This window comes from Loa loa, assembly GCF_000183805.2.
Source record: "Loa loa unplaced genomic scaffold supercont3.6, whole genome shotgun sequence".
NCBI lineage: Eukaryota > Metazoa > Nematoda > Chromadorea > Rhabditida > Onchocercidae > Loa > Loa loa.
The window spans coordinates 734,276-755,521 of record NW_018108186.1 but is presented as its reverse complement, the minus strand read 5'-3'; the positions used below and the strand labels follow the sequence as shown (position 1 = coordinate 755,521).

At 34.4% G+C, this 21,246-nt stretch overlaps 5 protein-coding genes across 5 annotated transcripts in view; all 5 read right to left on the bottom strand.

The window, feature by feature from the left end:
* Positions 1-154: 154 nt before the first annotated feature.
* LOAG_01985 (Cab39 protein) lies at positions 155-3,119 on the bottom strand. The gene is made up of 6 exons (XM_003137523.2): positions 2,895-3,119; positions 2,437-2,636; positions 1,733-1,856; positions 1,045-1,215; positions 781-924; positions 155-453 (listed from the first exon to the last, which is right to left on the bottom strand). Exons 1-6 carry the CDS (start codon positions 3,093-3,095, stop codon positions 283-285), a joined length of 1,011 nt encoding a protein of 336 aa, XP_003137571.1. The 5' UTR covers positions 3,096-3,119; the 3' UTR covers positions 155-282.
* A 5,065-nt stretch (positions 3,120-8,184) lies between these two features.
* Positions 8,185-9,045, bottom strand: LOAG_01984 (hypothetical protein). The gene is made up of 2 exons (XM_003137522.2): positions 8,805-9,045; positions 8,185-8,545 (listed from the first exon to the last, which is right to left on the bottom strand). Exons 1-2 carry the CDS (start codon positions 9,036-9,038, stop codon positions 8,303-8,305), a joined length of 477 nt encoding a protein of 158 aa, XP_003137570.1. The 5' UTR covers positions 9,039-9,045; the 3' UTR covers positions 8,185-8,302.
* A 1,375-nt stretch (positions 9,046-10,420) lies between these two features.
* LOAG_01983 (hypothetical protein) lies at positions 10,421-11,405 on the bottom strand (the record flags this gene model as incomplete). Its single annotated transcript, XM_003137521.1, has 2 exons — positions 10,421-10,536; positions 11,204-11,405. 2 exons carry the CDS (start codon positions 11,403-11,405, stop codon positions 10,421-10,423), a joined length of 318 nt encoding a protein of 105 aa, XP_003137569.1.
* Positions 11,406-12,343: 938 nt separating this feature from the next.
* On the bottom strand, positions 12,344-19,388 carry LOAG_01982 (hypothetical protein). Its single transcript, XM_003137520.2, has 20 exons — positions 19,315-19,388; positions 19,008-19,137; positions 18,655-18,886; positions 18,300-18,480; positions 17,926-18,153; positions 17,602-17,778; positions 17,359-17,402; positions 16,519-16,623; positions 16,205-16,427; positions 15,901-16,014; positions 15,669-15,812; positions 15,135-15,245; positions 14,852-15,004; positions 14,471-14,656; positions 14,157-14,344; positions 13,853-13,937; positions 13,557-13,717; positions 13,107-13,221; positions 12,752-12,804; positions 12,344-12,570 (listed from the first exon to the last, which is right to left on the bottom strand). Exons 1-20 carry the CDS (start codon positions 19,336-19,338, stop codon positions 12,519-12,521), a joined length of 2,706 nt encoding a protein of 901 aa, XP_003137568.1. The 5' UTR covers positions 19,339-19,388; the 3' UTR covers positions 12,344-12,518.
* Positions 19,389-20,442: 1,054 nt separating this feature from the next.
* Positions 20,443-21,246, bottom strand: part of LOAG_16526 (FYVE zinc finger family protein) — a gene marked incomplete at both ends in the record, with an annotated part of 11,701 nt that continues 10,897 nt past the window's right edge. The window contains 2 exons of the mRNA XM_020449180.1: positions 20,443-20,712; positions 21,001-21,154. Of these exons, the coding sequence (XP_020307370.1) occupies positions 20,443-20,712; positions 21,001-21,154 (424 nt within the window). The remainder of the gene's footprint in view (positions 20,713-21,000; positions 21,155-21,246) is intronic.

The window sequence follows — 21,246 nt, the reverse complement described above, 5'->3', positions numbered from 1 at the left end:
GCAATCTTGTTCTTTTTTCTTATTTAAAGATGAAAAGCCAACAACCTCTCACGTTAACCATTATTAATGAAAACTTCAAGTAAACACTCCTGTCCAGAAATTATACGTATAATCCTGAGAATCCTGATATCTCACTATAAATTTAATCACAATAGGAAGTGAAATTATAAGCAAGGAAACAATGGTAGCCTGATAAGATCATGGAGCAATTAGAAAAGCATTTCATTCAGTTAAATAAAAATGAAAACAAATTGCTTTACACACACGTGAAGAAAAAAAAGCTCATGCTTTCATATCTTGTATTTGCTTGATGAGATAAGCCTTCTCATCATTGAACTGTTCGTCTTCTGTGCGATCAGTATGGAAATTAGTAAGGAACTCGACCAGTTTCTCCTTATTCCTCAATAAAATATCGGCAACAGCCTTCGATTTGTTCGGGTTTGCCACAAAAACCTAGAAAAATGAAAGATTCAATCTATCTATGGGTGGTAATAATTTGCTCGTTGAAATAAATCTTTACTGATCGTGGCCATAATGGTAACAAAGTTATGCAGCAAATTATAATCAAAGTATTTCAAACCTTTTATTTTTGCCTTTAACCCCCTGAGGAATATTTTGAGGAATATTTTGAGTTTGCTATATGAAAAGCTATAAATTCGATGTAGGCATAATAGCTTGCTTAATGAAGAGTCCCCTAAAATATTTACCAGGAGACAAGAAACTTCTTGAATTCCGCTTCTCTTCGAAGCAATTTAAAAATATTAAGAATTAAAAATGGACCTTAAAAACATGAAATGCTTCAAATTGTATACTACGACTTTTCTCCTTCAGCATATTCATCATGAGCTTGAGATTGTCGGCATTATTAATATATCTCGTCATTATATTAAAATTGTGACGATCCAGCAATAACTCGCCTAACAACTGAAAGAAATAAAAATCACTAGACTACTAAACATCGGTCAAAGTATTTCTCTGCAGTTTTATATTAAATTATAGACAATCATGCTGATAATTCATAAATTCCATGATAACAATACAGACCTTTAAAGATTGTCTTCTTGTAACATAATTTTCTGAATTCAGCAAATTCTGATAGGCTTGGAAAAATTCGTCATATTTGCTATCCAGAAATTCTGCACAAAGTGCTTTGTGTCTCGTGACTAATTCTTTAAATGTCGAAAATGCGTCTGAAGCGATGTCAAAGGTAGATACCTGAAACAAAGAGACGTGTCATTGAAGGTATGATTTGGTTTTAATTCAGAAGTTCAACCAATAAATAGTTTAGGAACTTCATTTCATTACTAAGACTTCATCTCATTGATGACCCTGTCCATAGTAAAAATTCCAAAGAACCAACTGCCAAAACGAATCGCTTCTTTTTTTTTAGCCGATGCATGTTCAGCAAGCCAAATAACAATAACATCATTCACAAGTAATTTCATTTACTATACTCATTTAGTTTAGATATTAATAAATTGGCAAGATTTTATCAGATTTACCGTGGTTTCCGAAGGAAATATATATTACTTTGCTCGCACATTATTCACTATCTGTATTAAAATGAAGTGGTAAAGTGAGATTTCATTAAAGTTCGGAACCTGTTCGCTTAAAAGCTCATGCCATATATGAGAGAAGACACCGATTACCAATGGACTACCGATCGATATTTTGAAACGTTAGAAGTTATCAACCGATAGTAAAAGCAATTTCGCAAAAGCAGAAACCTAACCTCAACATAGCTGAAGAATTTGTAAAAATCATTGCCATAAAGAACCAATTTTGCAAGATTTTCATGCCGGATGCATTCCCTCAACATACTGCCACAAGTAACAGCTATTTCAGGAGTTTCATACCTGCAGAAGAAAAATGCCTATCACTGCAAATTAGATAATTTTGGGATTTACTAATAGAACAAATCATTAATAATGTTAACGAATCATTACGATCAACTTCCAAATTGTGTGAAAACATCGATTCCTATTTGTTCAATCTACCTGCCTTGTTAAAGAAAACATATCCTTCTGCCACTACTCATGTCAGTCGTAATTTAGAACAAAAATGACTCCATACAATAATTCCCAACAAGGCACTGAGGGAATCAGTACGGAAATCCTACTTTCGCCTGAATTTTCCACTTCCGCTTCATGTTTATATAAAAAACTCTCGTGGTTTTTTATACAAACGAAGTACAAACCTAGTTAAAACAAACATCGAAAACACCTGTTACTTACAAAAAAAGAAAAAAAATTCGTTTCTGCGTTTTTCAAGAAACTTTATTTCCGTATTCATCCATTCCTATGTTTGTCGTAACAAATAATGCAATTCATCTATAATCTTTCATCTATAATCATATGACTGCAACTAACGATGTACTCGACAAAACTTGATGAATTTCACTGATACTATTTGAAATGGCAGACGTCAAGAACTAACCCTTTAACAAGTGCTTCAAGAATCTGTGGTCGTGTATGCACATATTCCACCGTCGGTGAACGTGTTCCAATCTGTCGACGCAGGAGATTGTTGAAAATTTGTGCAACATCCTTTTTTGCTTCGAAGTCAAGCTTTATCAAGTTCTGGATGAGCATCGGAAGAATGGATGAATTATACGACTCCTGAGCCAGTTGCGCTACCTGTAAAAACTATTACTTACAGAACGTAGGTCTACTTTGGTTTCGATCATCCGAGCTTTAACTCCACCAACATTATACAAACATACAAATTCCAACAGCATAACCAAGAAATCGTATTCGTCTAGGATAAATGCAAATGAAATTTTTTAAAACAAATATTAAGATCCTGAAAGGACACATTTATTTTGGACTTATTCTGGATCTATGTCAAAGGGAAAACGCAAAAAAAGAAGGGACCAAGATTTCTCGCTAAATAACCTGTTCCATGTGTGGCTCCTGACTCTCTTGACCATAAATGATACCTTTGATTGCCTGTAATGATTTGCTCACTTCTTCTGCAACTTTTTCAATTTTTTTGTCCCCCCGTTCCAATCTTTCCAGTTGTGTCAGTGAGTCCTTCAAATTTTTGACGATATCCGGTGGTGATTTGTGCGATTTGCCAAACAGCGGCAAGGGCATTGCAAAGAAATAAAAGCTGAAAGTAAAAAGTTCCTTTTTTTTGAAATTCAAGCTTCCAGATTAAGAATATTAAACCAATAAAAGGTAATAACAATAAATATTATGCGACGCTGGGAAAAAAATTAAATACTGAAGTTATATTTTGGTGATATGAACTGGAGACTTTCGTGTGCTTTTTGCTGAACCAAAATATAACCAAACCAGCGAATAATGAAAATGTATTTAACAATTACATATAAAGGGTTGAAATACAGAACAGAATTTGAAAAACCCGAAGAATAAGGAAAGTTGAGATATCGGGAAGAGACATATAAAAGAATATATCTTTCTCAAAGAAATAAGGATAAAAAATAATAAAAGATCAATTTAACTTAAGGAATAATAGTGAAATGTTAGCTGGAATTTCCAAAAAATGCTAGGCAGAAAAAGAACTCTGCGTTCACATTTCAGAAATAGTTATTACCAAAAAATGTTTGTTCGACGAAACAAGGAGTATAAAATGAGCACACTTTGTACCCACAATATACCCCTAACACTTATTTTTCTCGACAGTCATCCTCTGACTAAATTTCCGATGGAATATCAATAACCTATAATTCTTGACTGGAGGTTTAAGAAAATATTTCATAGCTGTAAAATACTGAAATCTTTATTTTATTAAGTCCGAAGAGTTCCCTAAATAAGGTGAGGTTCATGCTTATATTAAAAAAAAAAAACAAGCATGAGTAAAAAGGGAAAAGAAGTGCTAAATCTGCAAATGAAGAAAAGCCCATAATATTCCAAATCGCGCATGAAACACAAAATATATTCCACCGCCTTCTTTACCGTCAAAAAACATGAACACACCCAAAATAGTGGAAAGACCAATAAAACTGGAAAATTTTTCTTTTTTTGGTCATTCAGCTTATGGTTAATAATCGGCTTCGAAAGGCAGGTATTCTGCAATCCGCTAACTTTTCTGTGTGAAACACTTCCCAAAAAATCAAGTCTGATGCAGAAATTGCAACGATGGAAGGGACATGTGAAAAATTCTAGGAATGAAATAATTAAAAATAGAAGAGGGAGAACTATAAAAACATGAAAGTAATAACTATAAAAGCATAACTACAAATATAAAAGTAATAAAGAAGGATCTGTGGTCATCAAATACAAAAGGTGTCATAGTACATTACTTAATATTAGAGAAATAAAACATATGGGTCAGTAGGGAGAATGCAGTGTCCGCAGACGAAAATATTCAAAAGCGACTGCTTTTTTCTATTCAAAAGTGATTGCAATATTATTAACTGGCTAAGTACTACATAGAATGTGAGCCAACTGATGAAAGTTGCTCAGAGGAGTATTCTAGATCTCATAACTCCTAGTTTGACTAAACCATGCCAATATCTGAATCTGTGCCACATGGAAACAGTTCAAAACTTCCTCATTAAATGAAATGTGCACGAAAACCATTAGGCAATAACAATAATCATAGCCCCTCTCTAAATCGTCCTTGACCCTCCTTTGGCGTTCTTGATCGGACCTTCGACCTGCTCTACCATACAAATATTGATTACAGTCCTGTTTGATTACATTGAAATTCGTGTCTTTCTAAATACAATATCGCATCCCATAGTCTACGAATCCTACGCTTTAGTGATTCACTTGTTCAATGCAACCGTAATAGCACGTTGTGCTGAACAGCTCTGAAGCCAAAATGCAAAATGCTGTATGAAGTGAAAGCTTCTGTATAATTTAAACCTATAACCTACAACAATTTTTACCATTCACTTTAACCTCAACTAGTACTATTCTTTCCTTTACCATACAGCTCCTAACATAACACTCACAAATGGAGATATGTTCAATTAATAGCAGAAAGAGTTCCCTAAAATCAGCACGGAAAAATAATTTGGAAAAGAATAGTTGCATCATACAGGGTCACATCGTATCGATCGTATCACATCTGATTCCACCGCATTGGATATAATGCTTGTGCGTAATGCCACAACAACTCAAAATAAGTGAGCATCGTGACAAGAAACGGCTAACCATACAATCTACATAATGTTCACTTCCCGCCCTCTAATCCACTTCTTAGTGGAGATCGACTTCAATGCGGACCACCAAAATTTCTATCTATATCATTATGAAACTCGAGTCATCTCCCACTTTTAACAGGGAATTCTGCTTGCATGTCTATGGCATGTTGTACGTGGGGTATGAGTGTTGTGTTTGTTTTAAGTAATAGTTCGAAGATGAATCACACTACTGGGATCGATTGCTTCTTACTGGGATGGGTTTGTGGTGATCTCTGAAGTGTCCCGATAGTGTGACACTCAAAAAGGCTTTTCGTGCCATCGAAGTACAGTGCCGATGAAGTATGTTGCTTGTCACACACATGTCTTTGAGATGTGGAGGTGATACTGCCCGATTGCCGTAGCGAGACTGAAGAAAGAGATGGAAGTTCGATTGTATTGAAACCGAAACACTGCCTAGGATAGATGACCAAGTATTCTGCACGTATTACCTTCTTTTTTTCACAGTATGCTCGATAACAACGACAAAAACAGAAGTATCTATGGTGTACTAGTTCCATTCGTCTTTTACAATGATTTAGAATAATTTTAAAATCTGTTCTATAGAAGGATACTTCAATGAACATCCATAATTCAGTGTTTATTTTACAACTTTCCCTTTCGCTGTGTGTATGAAAAGAAAGACAATTACCTCTTCTGCCATAATTATCGATAATATGATTTGATTACCGAAATGATTTTGACTTTACCATATGATTAGATTTACCGAAAGTTTAATAAAAGAGAATGATTTAATAATTGATATAAGTGAAAAGCTTTGTGTCTGGTAGGATTTGTCTGTATAAGGATCGACAAATTGTACATCAAAAACATTCGATTCAGAAGGATAAAGATTTCATTGATTTGAAAGTTGCAAACAATTTTATCGTTGAATTCAGTGGATGCTTGGCTGATAGGACCGTTAACTTTGCTGCTACGAGTTATTGGCCTATAATTGCATAAGAAGGATGTTATTTATTATTGTCCAGTACGGTTATTTTTGGTTTGTTGATAGCTGCTATCAGTATCTCATAAACTGTTTCAATAAGCAATGAGAACTAGCATACTGGACAATATCTGCTTTAGAAAAAGATCAACAAAGAAAATACCAAAGGGAAGTTGAGTTCGGGTAAAAAAGATGGAATTGTGGACCAGTTATTGACTTTTATCAAATTCTGAGGCAGGCGAAAGCACAGAAAACATTCTCTTCTTTCTGTCTTCTTTGTTAATCTAAACAAAAAAAGCTGTTTGGAAGCAATTAGGGATGAGCGCTACGCCTCATAATTGTCTAACGCAGTGATTCCCGGTAGTCTGCGAAAAGTAAAATATGGCCTCGAAGGCTATCAAAAATTATCTCCCTTCTTTATTATAATATTACTTCAAGTGTAACTAATACGTTAAACACTTTGATTAGTATTATAATATTATTGCTTAAAGCTTATTTTCAAATTAACAGGATTTATTATTTTTAAACCTTGCAATCCTTGCTACAAATATAAAAGCCAAAGTGGTCCCTGGTCAAGAAAAGGTGGGAACCACTATTCTAGCGAAAGAATTTGACAATTTTGCATTGAAGCTAAATTTTGCACGGTTCAAATCCAACATTTACCTTAAGTGATTCAAGAATTCAATTTGCACTGTGATTCAAGACTTGATGGAGAGTTGCCTTCATTGTGAAATTACTGTTGGAGATCGGAAGCACAGTCAAGTTTTGAGGCATTACCGATTTCTGATGAAGACACAAAACCGTGCATATTTTCTGGGCACAGGAATCGAAACTCTCTCTTACGGAGAGAGTAGTGAAATGTACAATGTTAATGGTGATAGTTCCTGACCACAGAGAAAGCCAAGTTATCTGTGACATAGTAGATTCGTTGAGATTTCAAGAAAAAATATTGTGAAACCGATCAAGTTCAACCGATGAACTTTACACATTAATATCCATGAAAGACGATCTATCTCGAAGAAGGTGTGAGGTGGAGGTGATGGGTCAAATGAAGAAGACAAATGGTTCAGAACAAATCGATCTAGTATGGGTTTATTGTGATCTCAATCATACTGAGCTCCATTTTGAAAGTTCAAATGATCTCTGGTGATGTGTTACTTCCTGAAAGTATATGCCTATCCTCATTATCTTTCAAACTTTTGACAGTACCATTTTATGCAGCTATAATTCGTACAAATTTTTGCAATAGGTTGCTTAGTTGTAACTAAAATAAGTATTTTATGACATACTGAACAAATTACACCTTCAATTTTGCATGTTGTTAAAGAAAAGATATATGTTTTGATAATAGCTTTGGGCGGTGCAAACATCAGGGATTTAAACGTGAAATAAATTTAGCTTATGTTGCAAACATTAGTTTAAGAGAATTTGTTTACATTTCTGCTGATATAAGTTATAAAATGAAAAGTCTTTTGAACAAGACCTCATTAATGTTAGTGGTACAATTTTTGAAACGACATTTTGAAACTGCTTCCTTTATGAACACGTCATTATTTCCAGAATTATTTTCTTTTAATAAGCAGTAATGTTAACTGGTGGTAGGATGTTTATCTATATTTCTACTTCTTTTTCCTTTTGTCTAATTTATTATAATTATGTGGAGAAAGGCATAATGTTAACATGCAAACCATCTGGTTTTGTGATTTTTTTTAGAATGAATTCATTTATTAGTTTCAGATGTTATTTGAAAAACAAAACAACGTTGTATAGCATCCAAAATAAAATATATTTTTTGAAATATTTAACTAAAAAACTTCTGGCCTAATGAGTATGCCACCCTAGTTCAAGCTGACATGGATTGTGCTTAATATAACATGTGAGTACAGAGAATGATTGCATTCTATTAAATGAATCTTAATTGATGACAAGATGTTGTACAAGTAAATTAATATTTGAGGACAGAAGATCATAGCAAACATAAAGTTTCTCCTGATCAATTGCGAAACTTTTCTACCTTTAAATTCATTCAAACTCTTTCGATATTATAAGATAACATTATGAAATACCATTAATAAACACATATCCCCTGCCGTTCTCGATCCTAAAATCAGTACTTAATACTCTTCCATACTAATGTTACAATTTATGATGAAGAAATTCTGGACGCAGTTTGCTATTCAATTATTCAGCAAATCAGCAGAAAATCAGTTTCTAATATTTTCTCTCGCTGGAGTTAGCGATCGAGTTTTCTGATAACGACTGTGATTGAACATCGATGTTTCATTGAATGTTGATTTGATAGGTAATCCAGAGCGTCCATCAAAAATTAACGTTGTCTTGAATAGATACCAAGCGAGTGCCACGGAGAGTAAAATCGTACAAATAATGATGAATATTGTTAATGTAATGATACAGTACCGGACAGTTACGAATAGTTCACCAGCTCTCTCAAAAAATAGTTAAGAGGTTATAGCAAGTCACAGTGCTAATTGAATAAATATATTATTTGGAAGTTTCGAGAAACGTCCAAAATTACTTTCAATTCTTCATCTAATATAGTCCACTAAAATTTACCTGGATAGAGGAACAAGATATCCTATATTTTAGATGACTTTCATATCATTCATATTTTTACGCCTTACATTCAACAATCCTCGACTACTTTATTCCTTCTTCCTGGCAAATCGAAAATTATAAATGACAAACCTGAGCAGCTATTTGAATGTCTTCCATACCACACGCTTTAAAACACATATTGCCCGAGAAAATATCAGTAACAGCATTGGATAAAGAAGGGATATCATAATGTGCTGGCATTTCTGTTCCAGAAGTTCTTGGTGATGGAATGAACAGATTTTTGAATCCATTTAAAGTACGCGATACATCCGAAAATAGTTGCGGTACGTTGATTTCACTCGGTATACCTACACCATTCGGCATCTTTCCCGAAAACCCAGAAATTTGCTGCTTATGTGCCCAGCAAATTTTCCGCACTTGAATAATTTAAGGAAGATTTACTTGAAAAAGTGTCGAAATTTAAGATTTATCGACCAAAAAAGTGTTCATCTCAACCTTAACCCTTAAATAATCATCGGAAGAGAGATGCTTCATTATTCAATTTATGAATGACAAAAATGCTTAAACAAGAAAGAGTTAAAATTAGAGTTAGAATCAAAATAAATTTTCGTGGCGGAACAATTGCATCATTTTCATATAGTCACTGCTCTTTTTAAATAACGATCGATCAGTTATCATCTCCGGGATTTTCCAGATCTACAGAAATAAAAAATCATAAATACTAAAATCTAAAATTAGAAATGGCAAAAGTCAAAAGTCACTACTTCTACACTATTTTTAGAACAAACAATATACAAGAATGAGTCATTTTCAGGTTAATTTTCTATTGTGGTAATGTAATAAATAATAACAGTTTTGAAAAAAGGGTACAAATTTTCAAGCTTAATAATAAGTTACAAAAATAAATTTTCCTATACATCTGTGAGGATTAAATTGCACATATGAAATAAATCTGGATAAAGGAAGGCACTTATATTGTCTCATTGTATATACGATTCTTTAGAATGACAGTTGAGAAATTTAAGAAAGAGATGAACGGTAACACAGCGGGAATTAAATACGAAATAATTAATTAAATATGCATGTATACTTTGCATTGCTGTGAACCTTCGTGAACTATATGGTGGTTCGATGTAGCAAATTGTAGTAAAATATCTGTGAATATCGTTTGCGGTCAGAAGCCCGTAATCCGCATTACTATTCATACCTACATTTGGACATAATTTCTTGATTATTTCTTGAAAATGAGTATTGATGAGATAAATAAACAGAGAACTAAATAGCTAGGAAATTTATGAAATAAGCGGTATCGAAATTACCATTCTGTGTTAAATAAATGATAGTAAAGATAGGGGAATGAAAGGCAGGATTGTCTAAAAGTAGGGATTTCTAAAAATTATTTAAAACTCGTCCAGTTTCATAGTTCCTGGTATGGATAGAAAACTGTTATACCCAAACATTGAAGAAACATTGAAACTGGTTCCTAATTTAAAGTATAAACCGTTTTATTTCAATTTGCACTGGCTTTTGGTCCTTTCAAAGTTAATATTAGAAGCGATTGCTACCATTCGCAATGAATTTGTTAGCAATATCTTCAAAAATATCTTTTACATTTTAGATCTCCTCTACAGTTCATTGGACATCAATTCACGAATGGTATGAAACACAATGAAGCGTCTACTACAGCAATTTCATCATTTACCTTTTCGAAACTCTGGAATTATGCCATACTTGGGGATAATATATTAATCGAATTTTTTAGTTCGTACGTCATAAGCGTATTTAACACGTAGCTGCTGACGTTTAGTGATACAACATAACAACAAAACAAGATCTTCATGTTGAATAACAGAGCAACATGCTGTAGGCAGATTAAGCGATCAGAACAACTGGATGAATTAACTGATACTGTTCACTTAGGCTTGTAGATAAATAGCAAGGATACAATGACAACTAATTACTTTAACAAAAAATTGGAAGGTGATAAATTTGATCGAATCTTAGTATTTCATTCTTCAAACTAATTTCAACAATTCTGCTTTGAATAAAAATATTGGTAAAATGGTAGAAAAACTCTACTTTTATAAGGAGAGAGTAAAGAGGTGAAACGGATTGGATGATTTCATCGATATAGCCCATAAAGATATGACCTACATTGTCAATACTGATGTTGATGTGATGTTCAAGGACATCGCTCATCCCTCCCTAATGTGTCAGTATGAACGATGAATTCGATAAAATTTCATTATGCACTTTTTGATAAAAGATGCAAATGTGTGTAGAGAAATTTGCAAAAAGTTATCCTCCTTATAGGAAGGAAGGAACGACTATTTACAATCTATTCAAATCTCCTCAAACATTCACGAATGAATTGACTGATATATACTTTCAGCACTATGCATGCATAGCAACCAAGAATGCTTGTCATTGAGTGTAATCGAAGCTACATCTTATTCTGACCCTGTTCTCCATTAATGCGAAAGGAATCCAAATAGTGTTTTCTCTCTTGAATTTTAATAACGAATAACTTCCATTTCGTGTCATCCATCTCAGCAAGATCAGTAGTCGATCAGAATGTCTTGCTGTGAAATCACCGTGATGTATTTCAGATGATTTCCTCTTCAGATTTGCGACGAACTTGTTAGTCAACTTGTCAGTCACTTTACTTCCCATCAACATTACGTAACCCATCCATGGCCTTCGATCCGTGACCGAGAATTGCGGACCCATGAAGATATGTGGAATCCAGAATTGTCATAAACCTCCTGGTCATCGCATTTCTCAGTTAATGCACTACACGAATTCTCAAGGGCAATGTAGGGAAACTGGGTCTAGAAAGTTTAAAATAAAAGAAATGATTAATAGGAAATGATTAGAAAATGATTTTAATGATTAAAGAAATGATTATCCATCCTTTAAAAATTTTCCAATATGACAGTAGCCTGGAGAAAAATCATCAATAGCCTCGTCATTAATTACTTGAGTAATCTCAATATAACCATTTCCTGCCTTCTCCCAACATCAACATCAAAATTTTAATAAGAGGGAATTACAACACTTACTATAGAACTTTGATGTTATCAGAATATATGCCACTCAACATTTTATTTTATTTCTGCCGCTTCCTACCTAAGCAACCAGGGAGGATATTCTCGACTTTTTCGATAGCGAAGGAGACATCCTGATGACACTATCTCAGTTAACTAAATCTGCATATTTGCGAGATATTTTCCAAAACCTGTATTACAAATCTAAGGAATGCCTAATTCGGTCTTCAGTTTACCGAGTTATCTTAATTTACTTTCACAGAAATGATCATTTAAAAAACAACACGGTAATGCGAACCGGAAATTAACGTTGTAACAATATATTTGGAAAATAAGAAAAAACTGCACCACTGCAAATACATAAGCCAAATAAACTGCATTTAGGCTACTAACAACAGCAACAGAAGTAGCAAGTACGAGAGATACAAATAATCACAGGATAGTAAAAGTACAGCTTTATGTGAGAATGAATAATTTTCCTTGAGGTTATTGTGAAAATAAATAAGATCTGTTGGCAGCATAGCGCTTGAAACATTTACCCCCTCCTTTATAAAGGGAGAGCATTACACTTCTCCCTACATCTTTGACGATAAATAGAAATCAATGTCATTCTCAATTTACCCGAGGTAAAAAAAGAAGTCAGTAAAATAATTGTAATTTTTTTCTGTACAAGTATGCAAGACTGCTCTTTATTCGTGTAAGGCAGATGTAAATGTAAATCAAAAGAACCTCAATTGAAATACAAAAAGAAAACGGGGGCAAATACATAAATATAAAAATGAATAAGTACGAACAATTAACGCTTCCTTCTCTCTGGACTGCGCTCTCTTCTCAACGTTCGTCTTTCCCTGCAATATAACGGTAATATGTCAAAACAAATACACCGATAAGTTACAATAGCGAATAGTGAGAAGTTATCATAATTTTCTATCTTCAAATCCCCCATCATATTGTTAATGAAAAGAAAATAACGCCGATCTTCCACAGCTACGAAAAACTTAATTTCGCCTTCTATTAATTTAAACTTACTTCGACCGCGATCTTGATCTGTCACGTTCACGCCCCCTCTCACGACCTCTCTCCTACAAGAAACAAATTTTATAGGGTGCATACGAGCAGTATTTCACTGTAACTTCTTCTCATGTTTACAAAATACTGGATCAAAAACTTACATGAATCGTTCCAGATTACGCAAACATTTATGCATTAAAAATGAAACAATGATGTTCTGAAGAGCTTGATTTCTTAGCACCATTTAAGCAGTGTTAGTAAAAATTACATAAAAAGTCCAAGCTTTTTTAAAAAGCTTGAAAGACTTTTTATGTAGTTATTTTTGGAATTTGAAAGATAAAACAAAAAGGAAATTTTAGAAAATATGAAGTACCCGATCTCTGTCTCGTGTCCGTTCATTTCGATCGATCTCACCTTTGCTTCTTTCACGTTCTCTTTCTCGAGTACCTTTATCATCTTTTTTGTCTTCCCGTTTTCTACTTCTTGACCTCAAATTAAATACATTTTGTTTGTCACAGAGAAATATGAGTTTAATCTCGTTTCTTTTTCACAAAAGTTAGAAATCAAGGAAGGCAAAATCTATTTCTAAGAGACCAGGAGCTTTCGATTGGATGAACGGATGAATTATGAATCCTTTCCGGGATGGAATCTTTCTATATGGTGCTGATCCACATTTTCTCTTTGGACAGATATAAGAAAAGTTATCTATAGCAGAACTAGGCGAGACCATATTGCAAATGCAAAAAAAAAAGTCTGAAAAAAAATTGCATTATAATGAAAGCACATTCAAAAAAATATATGAGCAGAATCAATCAATCATTACCTTTTTATTCCTTTTTTCTTCTTTTTGTCTTTCTGTTCGTTCAGTGCATCCAACTTTTCTTCCATCTGTTTCAGCAGCGAAGCACGATATTTTTCTACCTGAGCTGTAATGTCTTCACACCGTTGAGATTCCAGTTCGTCCTGATATTTGACTACTTTCACCTATAAAGGATACTTCGTTTTAGTAACAAATCAAGTTAATTCTGAACAAGCTGAAACGGAAATGTAAATTGTTCCAAAAGAATGGCCGGAACTAATATAAAAGCGATTTAATCCTATCCACTTAATAAAAAATACCTCGATTTCACGTAGAATCTTTCGCCTCTCTTCATCAAGGCGTGCAGCAGACGAACTTAAGGATTGTTGCAAAGTTGAAGTAGTTCTGCAAATTAAAGAGAAAGTAGTCCTTCAAAGTTAAAAAAAAAAAAAACAAATGTCACCCTGAACAAAGTCAGTGAATCTTTCTTTAGAGATACTATAGTAGAGGGAAATGTATTAAATTAGCTGTACGAAGAATACAATAATGAACGGAAAGGTGTATTAAGCAAAAACGAACATGCTGATCAGCTGGAAAGAGACTTTAAAAAAGAAAAGAGCAAACTTGTCATCATCGTCTTCATCCGGACATTCTCCATCTTCACTTCCATTCTTATCATCGTCAATTGGAGCACCATCAATGTCATCTTCTTGATCAATTTTCCCCATTACTGTCTCATCATCTTTACCATTTTCCAGTAAGTCCCATTTGCTAGTAGTTACAGCTTGACTTGCAACAACTGATGGATCTACCTAAAACACCCCACACATTCTTCATAAAAAACAAAACTCCCTCGAATACTAGAATGAAGAGCCAAAAAAAAAAAGCGTAGTCCTTAATAGTGGTCAAAAATAATGAAACCACGATGTTAGACTCACAACATCCCATTGGCTTCGCTTAAATGTTGCTGCTTTCTTTGGTTGTGTTTCTAAAGTGTCTTCTTCAATAGGTACGCCATCAATATCTTCCTCTTCAAAAATCGATTCCTTCTTTAAAATTGTTTCTTCTGGACCTTCCTCGATTGGAGCACCATCGATATCATCCTCTGATCCTTCATCTTCTTTCTAAATGACATCAAATCTGATAAAGATACAAACATAAATAAAACACTGAGTCGACAACTCAAAAAGAAATGTAGAGAAAGAAATCAAGTAGTTAACATTGAATTTGGTAGTGCTCTACATGCAACGAGAAAACAGGCATCTATATTGCTGTATACAAAAGAGAAATGTAAATTCGTAGCAAAAATATGAAACAACCGCAAGGCCCAAGAAGACATTTTGTAGTTGAATAAGGAAATCAGTTGGATAAATTGAATTATCTTCCCAAGTGCGAAAGCATAACATCACTCGTTGCTTGAATTGTTCAGCTTTCAAGCGCGCCGAAATTTTTTCATAAGTTTTATTGAGTTCCTGAAAAGCAATGGGTCAATTTATTATAGAAGGTCACTAAGCCTTCAGATTAAAAAAAGAGAAAATTGCATTAAATTTATATATGAACTTTTATTTCCACTATACTTCGAAAATATAACATCATAAATACCCTAAAAATCTCGGGCATTAAGTCGCCAATATACTGCCTATAATAAAACACATCTCGAACTCGGGCAGCACAGTTTGCCAGTATATCAGAAACCAAATACAATCTAGCAATCTAAGAAAAGTAGAATTAGCGCATGTTAACTCGTGTATTTATTTTAATTAAAAGTTATCTTCGCCGAAAAATTCTAATTTAAAACCATCTAACTTCAAATTAGAAGCATGAAAGATTTTTAAAGAAACATCACGAAATAATGAAATGCAGGAACAATTAATTTGTTAAAATCTGTTTAAGATCTAAGCCTGGTTTTTCAAGGTTGACAGGAGCTGAAAAAAAAACAAACAAAAATCTTTCCGCATTTCCAAGACATTTATGACATGACCGTAGAAAACCTGAGAGCTATTTCAAAATAATATTAAAATTCAAGCGATACTACATGAATCTGAAGAGCGAAAGCTGATGAGTAATAACTGTAGAGATGCGCAGGTATCTGAAATGGGATTTTTTATAAGAAAAAAAAAACGAGATATAAAACACCTTTTTGTGCAGCGGTGTTTCATCAATAGTCAGTGATTCGTGTAAGCACTGACAGATCTCTTTGGCACATGTGGCATGTTCCACACACCAAACCATTGCGTCTGCCACGGAAGATTTCTCAGGAAGGAGTCCACGGAGTATATCCTAGAAACTCATTCATCAATTCTTCTGTTTTATTTAAGAAATAAATGAATGCGCGAAAACGATTGAGAGATGAGTAAATCAATGAAACCTCAAGCTCATCTCTCTCAGCAGTACTAAGCACTCCTCGCCATTTCGTTTTAACTTCTTTTCTGTCTTCTTCTTCGTCCTCGCTGCTGCTGTATTTCCTTTTCCGGGATTTAACCTACAGATGAACATATAACAAACAAATAAAAACAAAGAAATATCACAGAAAGTATTACTTGAGGGAGTTTTTCGACTTCTAGGCATTTCAAAAATTTTTGAAATTCAAAAAATTGCGTAGCAATACTCTACCAATGAACTTGATTCTATCAACAGGAAGATTCTGTAAAGTTCTGAATAAGAATACTTACTATAGGTCTTTCAGCTGGCAAACCACCATCAAAAGCAGTATGATATAAGCATTCGGGCATACCACCAGTTAGAATATTGTGAGGTGGTGGCTGCCACCAGCTACCTTCATCAAACATTCGAAACTTCTGCAAGCGCCAAGTTTGTGGTGTTTCACCTTGTAGTATGGAATACAATTTCCATCGATAATAAACGTGTGCTGGATGGTGATTATCGAAAAGAAACCTTGAAAGCCATGCGAATTATTTAAATTTTGGAGATGCTTTCTCGAAAAATAGAAGCCATAAAATACTTCTTGCCACTATGGAAAACATACCGATATACAGGGTTATGTCGTTCTCGACCCATTAACATTGCTTCGAACAGCGGACCTTCACGCACCAAAAACTCGATAGTCCGGTGGATTAACACCAACAAACTTCTGAAAACAAACAACAGTATTTCGAGTAAAGCTCGAGGTTGAAGTCATTGGGAAAACTGTCCTTGTGTTTCGATGAGTAACTTCATTGATGAGTAACTCCATTTAGAAAAAGTTGACCGCAGTATGTAATTGCCAAAAATATGCGTGGCAAACGAGAATAAGGATATGTAGCTCTACTGAATTATTGAGGAACACAAGCGCGTTTCGAGTCAAACTTTGTTCATTATTCTTTTAAAACAGGTTAGTGACAGCACTCAATAAAAGTCCCGCGTTTTCAAAACTATGTAAATGCATTATTTAATTCATCAGCATATGGAAACGCAATGATTTACGAAGTCAAATGCATTATGAAATCAATTATTATATCATTATCTACGAAAAATCAGTTTTCCAACTTCATATATTACTATACTAAGAAAATTTCGTAATAATAAGCAAAAATTATTTCGGATCTTCGAATTATACTTCCCATCACATTTGGATCCAAATTCAACAATAATTCCTCTTAATTCTAGTTACGGCTAGAGAAATCTCCCCAACAAAAAAAAAAAAAAAAAAAAAAAAGAAAAAAGGCTGTTGCTTCAAAAAATCTGCAAAAACTCGTTGGAGATGCTAAGAAACAGCTCCAAGTTTGTGATTCACTGCTTTGCCGTGCGAAATCATATCGACAAAATGGACGAACCAAAGAGCTTGAATAGAAGAATGCAAAATAATGATAATAGAATCAAGTAGTACCTTTCTGTAGGGACCACTACCCGCACGACGGCGTTCCTGAGCATCTACAGAACAGAAAATGTTTTAATGATTTGACGTCATTAGGTGCTTTCTACGTTTTACTAAGAAGTATGGAATTTAGACTTGCTTAAATGTGTATCACAGACTGAAAATTTCGAATCATATTTTTGAAATATAAGACGACAGGAATTAAAAATTAGTTGGTTGCCAAAATTCAGTTGCAAAAAATGAAAGTTATCATACCTTTTGATACTCCTCCAAACCGTGACCGGATTCAGGAAGCGAAGTACCAAGACGAGGCAATGGACATTTCTTTAACAGTGAATCCAAATCACACTTCCGTGGTTTGGCATTAAATGGTAAACCAGTAGGAGGATCCGGCATGGCAAATTCCAACAAAGCAGGCGGCACATAAATCGGCTAGAATTTGAACGAAGATAATCGGGCAACCGGATTTATTATAAATTAAAAAAAAAAAGTATACTGACAATCCTGATGAATAAAGCACGAATTTTTCAATATATTTGGATCAGAAATGCAGCAGTCATGATCAGATAAACTACAGACCTGTGGTGGTATGCTGACTGGTTTTGCAAGAGACATCCGCACTTCGGATCCTCTGATATATTTACCCTGCATTCCCTGAATGGCACGATCAGTATCCTTACGAATCATGAAAGCTATGAAACCGCATAAGTGCTCGCGCTTGCGATCTTCTTCACGAGGATATAAAATTTTCGCGGATGCCAACGGTCCAAAAGTGCCGAAGGTATTGTATAAATCCTCAATTTTTATCTACAACGAAAACAACTGAATACTATCAGGATAGAATATCGATTTATGGTACAATGAAAAGATTACGATCATTCAAAACTTACTACTCCTTCAAAAAATGACAAGAATGGTTCTAAGCAAAAACAATGTCTGAAAAAGTTCTCTACCTCAAGTGACAAATTTGAAAGGTAAATATTAGTTGTATTTGGGTCATTATCATATTCCCCAGTTCCATGCAAATACGGATTATCAATAAGTGGTGCAATACGATCTAGTGCTTCTTTTTCCATTCCCATCTGTTCCATTTGCGATCGTAAATGTCTTCGTTGTTCCCGCTCTTCTTGCATACTAAAAAAGAAATTTCACACAGATCCTGGTGAGATTTGACAGTGGAAACATTTTCGAAATTCGAAAATGTTTTAATGCATATATTCTTCGTAGATAGCATGCTTTCAATAACATGCTTTCAACATGCTACTGGTATACTTCTTCCATTTTCAAAAACCAAAAGAAGGTTTATACCTTTTCAACTCCTCTTTGAAGGCTTCCAAATTACTTGTTCTACTTTTCTGCTGTGCTTTTCCTGGTCGAGGCGGCCGAGTTGTTGTTAAATTTGCTTTTCGTGCTTCCTCCATCATACGTTTCGCTTTTTCTTCGGCGATCCTTTTTGCTTGTTCAAATGAATTTGGTACAACCGAAGCTTTTTTTGCAAGTTCAATTTTTGGATTGTAGATAGACGGTTTAGAACTTATATCTGTAAAAGTACAGCTTGACTCTATTTATCAAGCCGCGTTTCAAACGTTGTAGCTAGATTCACTAAACAACATCCCTTCAATTTACATCAGAAGAAAAGGATAATTTCTTCCACTATTTACCTTCCATCACTTTGTTCGCATTAACTACAGCAGCGCGTACAAATGATTTACTGGCGATCGACGTGCCATCTTCGAATGCTTCACGGAACTGTTCATAAGCTTTTGATAATTCCGCTTCTTCATCTTCTTTCTTAAATTAGGTAAAATTTGGAACTCTGAGCAATATCTAACCTTAATATTGACTTCCACCATCCAAACTGTTTCAGATAAATAAAAGACAACAATACGTACGACATCAAGCACTGACTAAGCGCAAAATTAATTGACCACTTATAGTCCTTTACTTTATAGTAACCAACAAACTCACTCTTCTCCTTCGGTAACGATCCATTTTTGTGGTTGTTTGATAAGTGGAACAGTACGACCGCCAATTCCCTGTAATACAATATTACCACATAATGTTACAAAACACCGGATAAAAAACTCTGCAAACATATGACGGCCTACAGAGGACAACCCGTGTACACAGGTTTTCACGCTTCATCGCACAGCAGCGTAAAATACAGGCATGCAAATTACATATCCTATGCTACGTGGACGGTGTAATCAGTACAACATTGCAGAGGTGATGGGCGGACAACCGCACTCATGTACTCCTAGTAATTTATGGGAAGTTCGGTAGTAAATTAAAGCGGCATCATCCATCCTTTATTTTACAAACAGTGTTTCATGCATTGAATGCGGAATAAACTACCGTAAAATGTTTGAAATACAGCGAATAGGTTATGGAGATTTTTATACCCTACACATTCAAAAAATATACAATAGTGCAGACTTGACCAGTGTTTCAGGACCAGTTATTACTTATTCTTCAGTTACAAATCAATGTATAAACACTTCTTACTTCAAAAGATATCAAAGTCAAACAAAATCAAATATGCAAGAAATTCCGAAAATTTCGGATAAACATGGGTGTTAACATGTTTCTGTGTTTCTTTTGATTCAGAAACCTTCCATTTGATGAACAAAAATGACTTATCTCGTAGAAGACAACAGTCATTCGGCAGTGAGATAAAATCGAGTTCTGCTCCAAAATGATTGTCATTAAGTGGCGTCCGGCAAGTACAGCTCAAGAATAGTTTTGAATTTTGAGCTAATGCATATTTGCAGAAATAGGTCAAAACGAAAGTCATAAAATGGACGGAAGGTTGGAAAACACTCCCATTGTTTCCTATGCACAACAAAGACCTGTGAAATTTCCACAAACAAAGCTAAAAAGCGTGAAGTCCTCAGAAATGAACGAAAAAGCTGCATCAGATACCAATATATCTACTAGGAATAAACTAAATGTTCGTCCTTCCTCTCTGGAATAAGAAAAATAACTTGGATTCATTCCTTTTGAGTTTATCTACCACTCTGGAATCCTTCTCCTTTTTCTTGCTCACCTGACTTTTTCTTTCCCCTTCTCCCTTCCTTGAATTAAATTGTGCTGTTTTTAACAGTCAGAAGAGGACAAGGCTGAACCAAATCCAGTCCACTGATCTGGTGCAACTGGAAAATATGTGTCAATAGCATCGAAGAATCGTGTGCAGTACATTTCTGGAGAAATTACAGTCGGTAAGTGTGCACCAGGTATTGCCACGATTTTTACCCAACTTTCCAATTTCTTATCAAGCGTATAGGTACGCATGTAATCCACGATACCAAGAATTAACTCGCTGTTCGTTTCATCTACTCCAACAAGTAAACTATAATCCATTATATGCTGAAATAAAGAGTTCCTTTGGCGATTTAAGTTCTTTACAATGAAACTTTGAAATAGAACGAATGAAATCATTTGTGATAGTTCCTTCCATTCACTGCTAACATTTCATCAACTACACAGAATGGTCAATATGTTTTCATACGTGGAACTTCGCAGTTTTGAATAAGTGTTTCAGTGACAACAATAATATAAGAAAATGATTTTCTTATGCACATTCTAAATTATACACTTGTTGCTCAGCGGTTCATTAATTAATAAATCAAGTTCAAAATATAACGCGAGAAAAACCTGGGCAGAAAGAAAATGGCTATCATTGCTGATAGCCATGCTTAATGCTGCCTTAGAATGAGGATGTACATAAAGCTGATTATTCCAAAGATCTTTTACCAAATTTTCATCCAATAAAACCAGATCTGCCGTTCTTTTTCCTTCTGATGCCATCCTATAAAGTTCATTCAGTTTTCAGTAAATGAATTAGTAAAGTGAAACACTAAATTTCTATAGATAATACTTCCAAGATATACAAACCTGTTC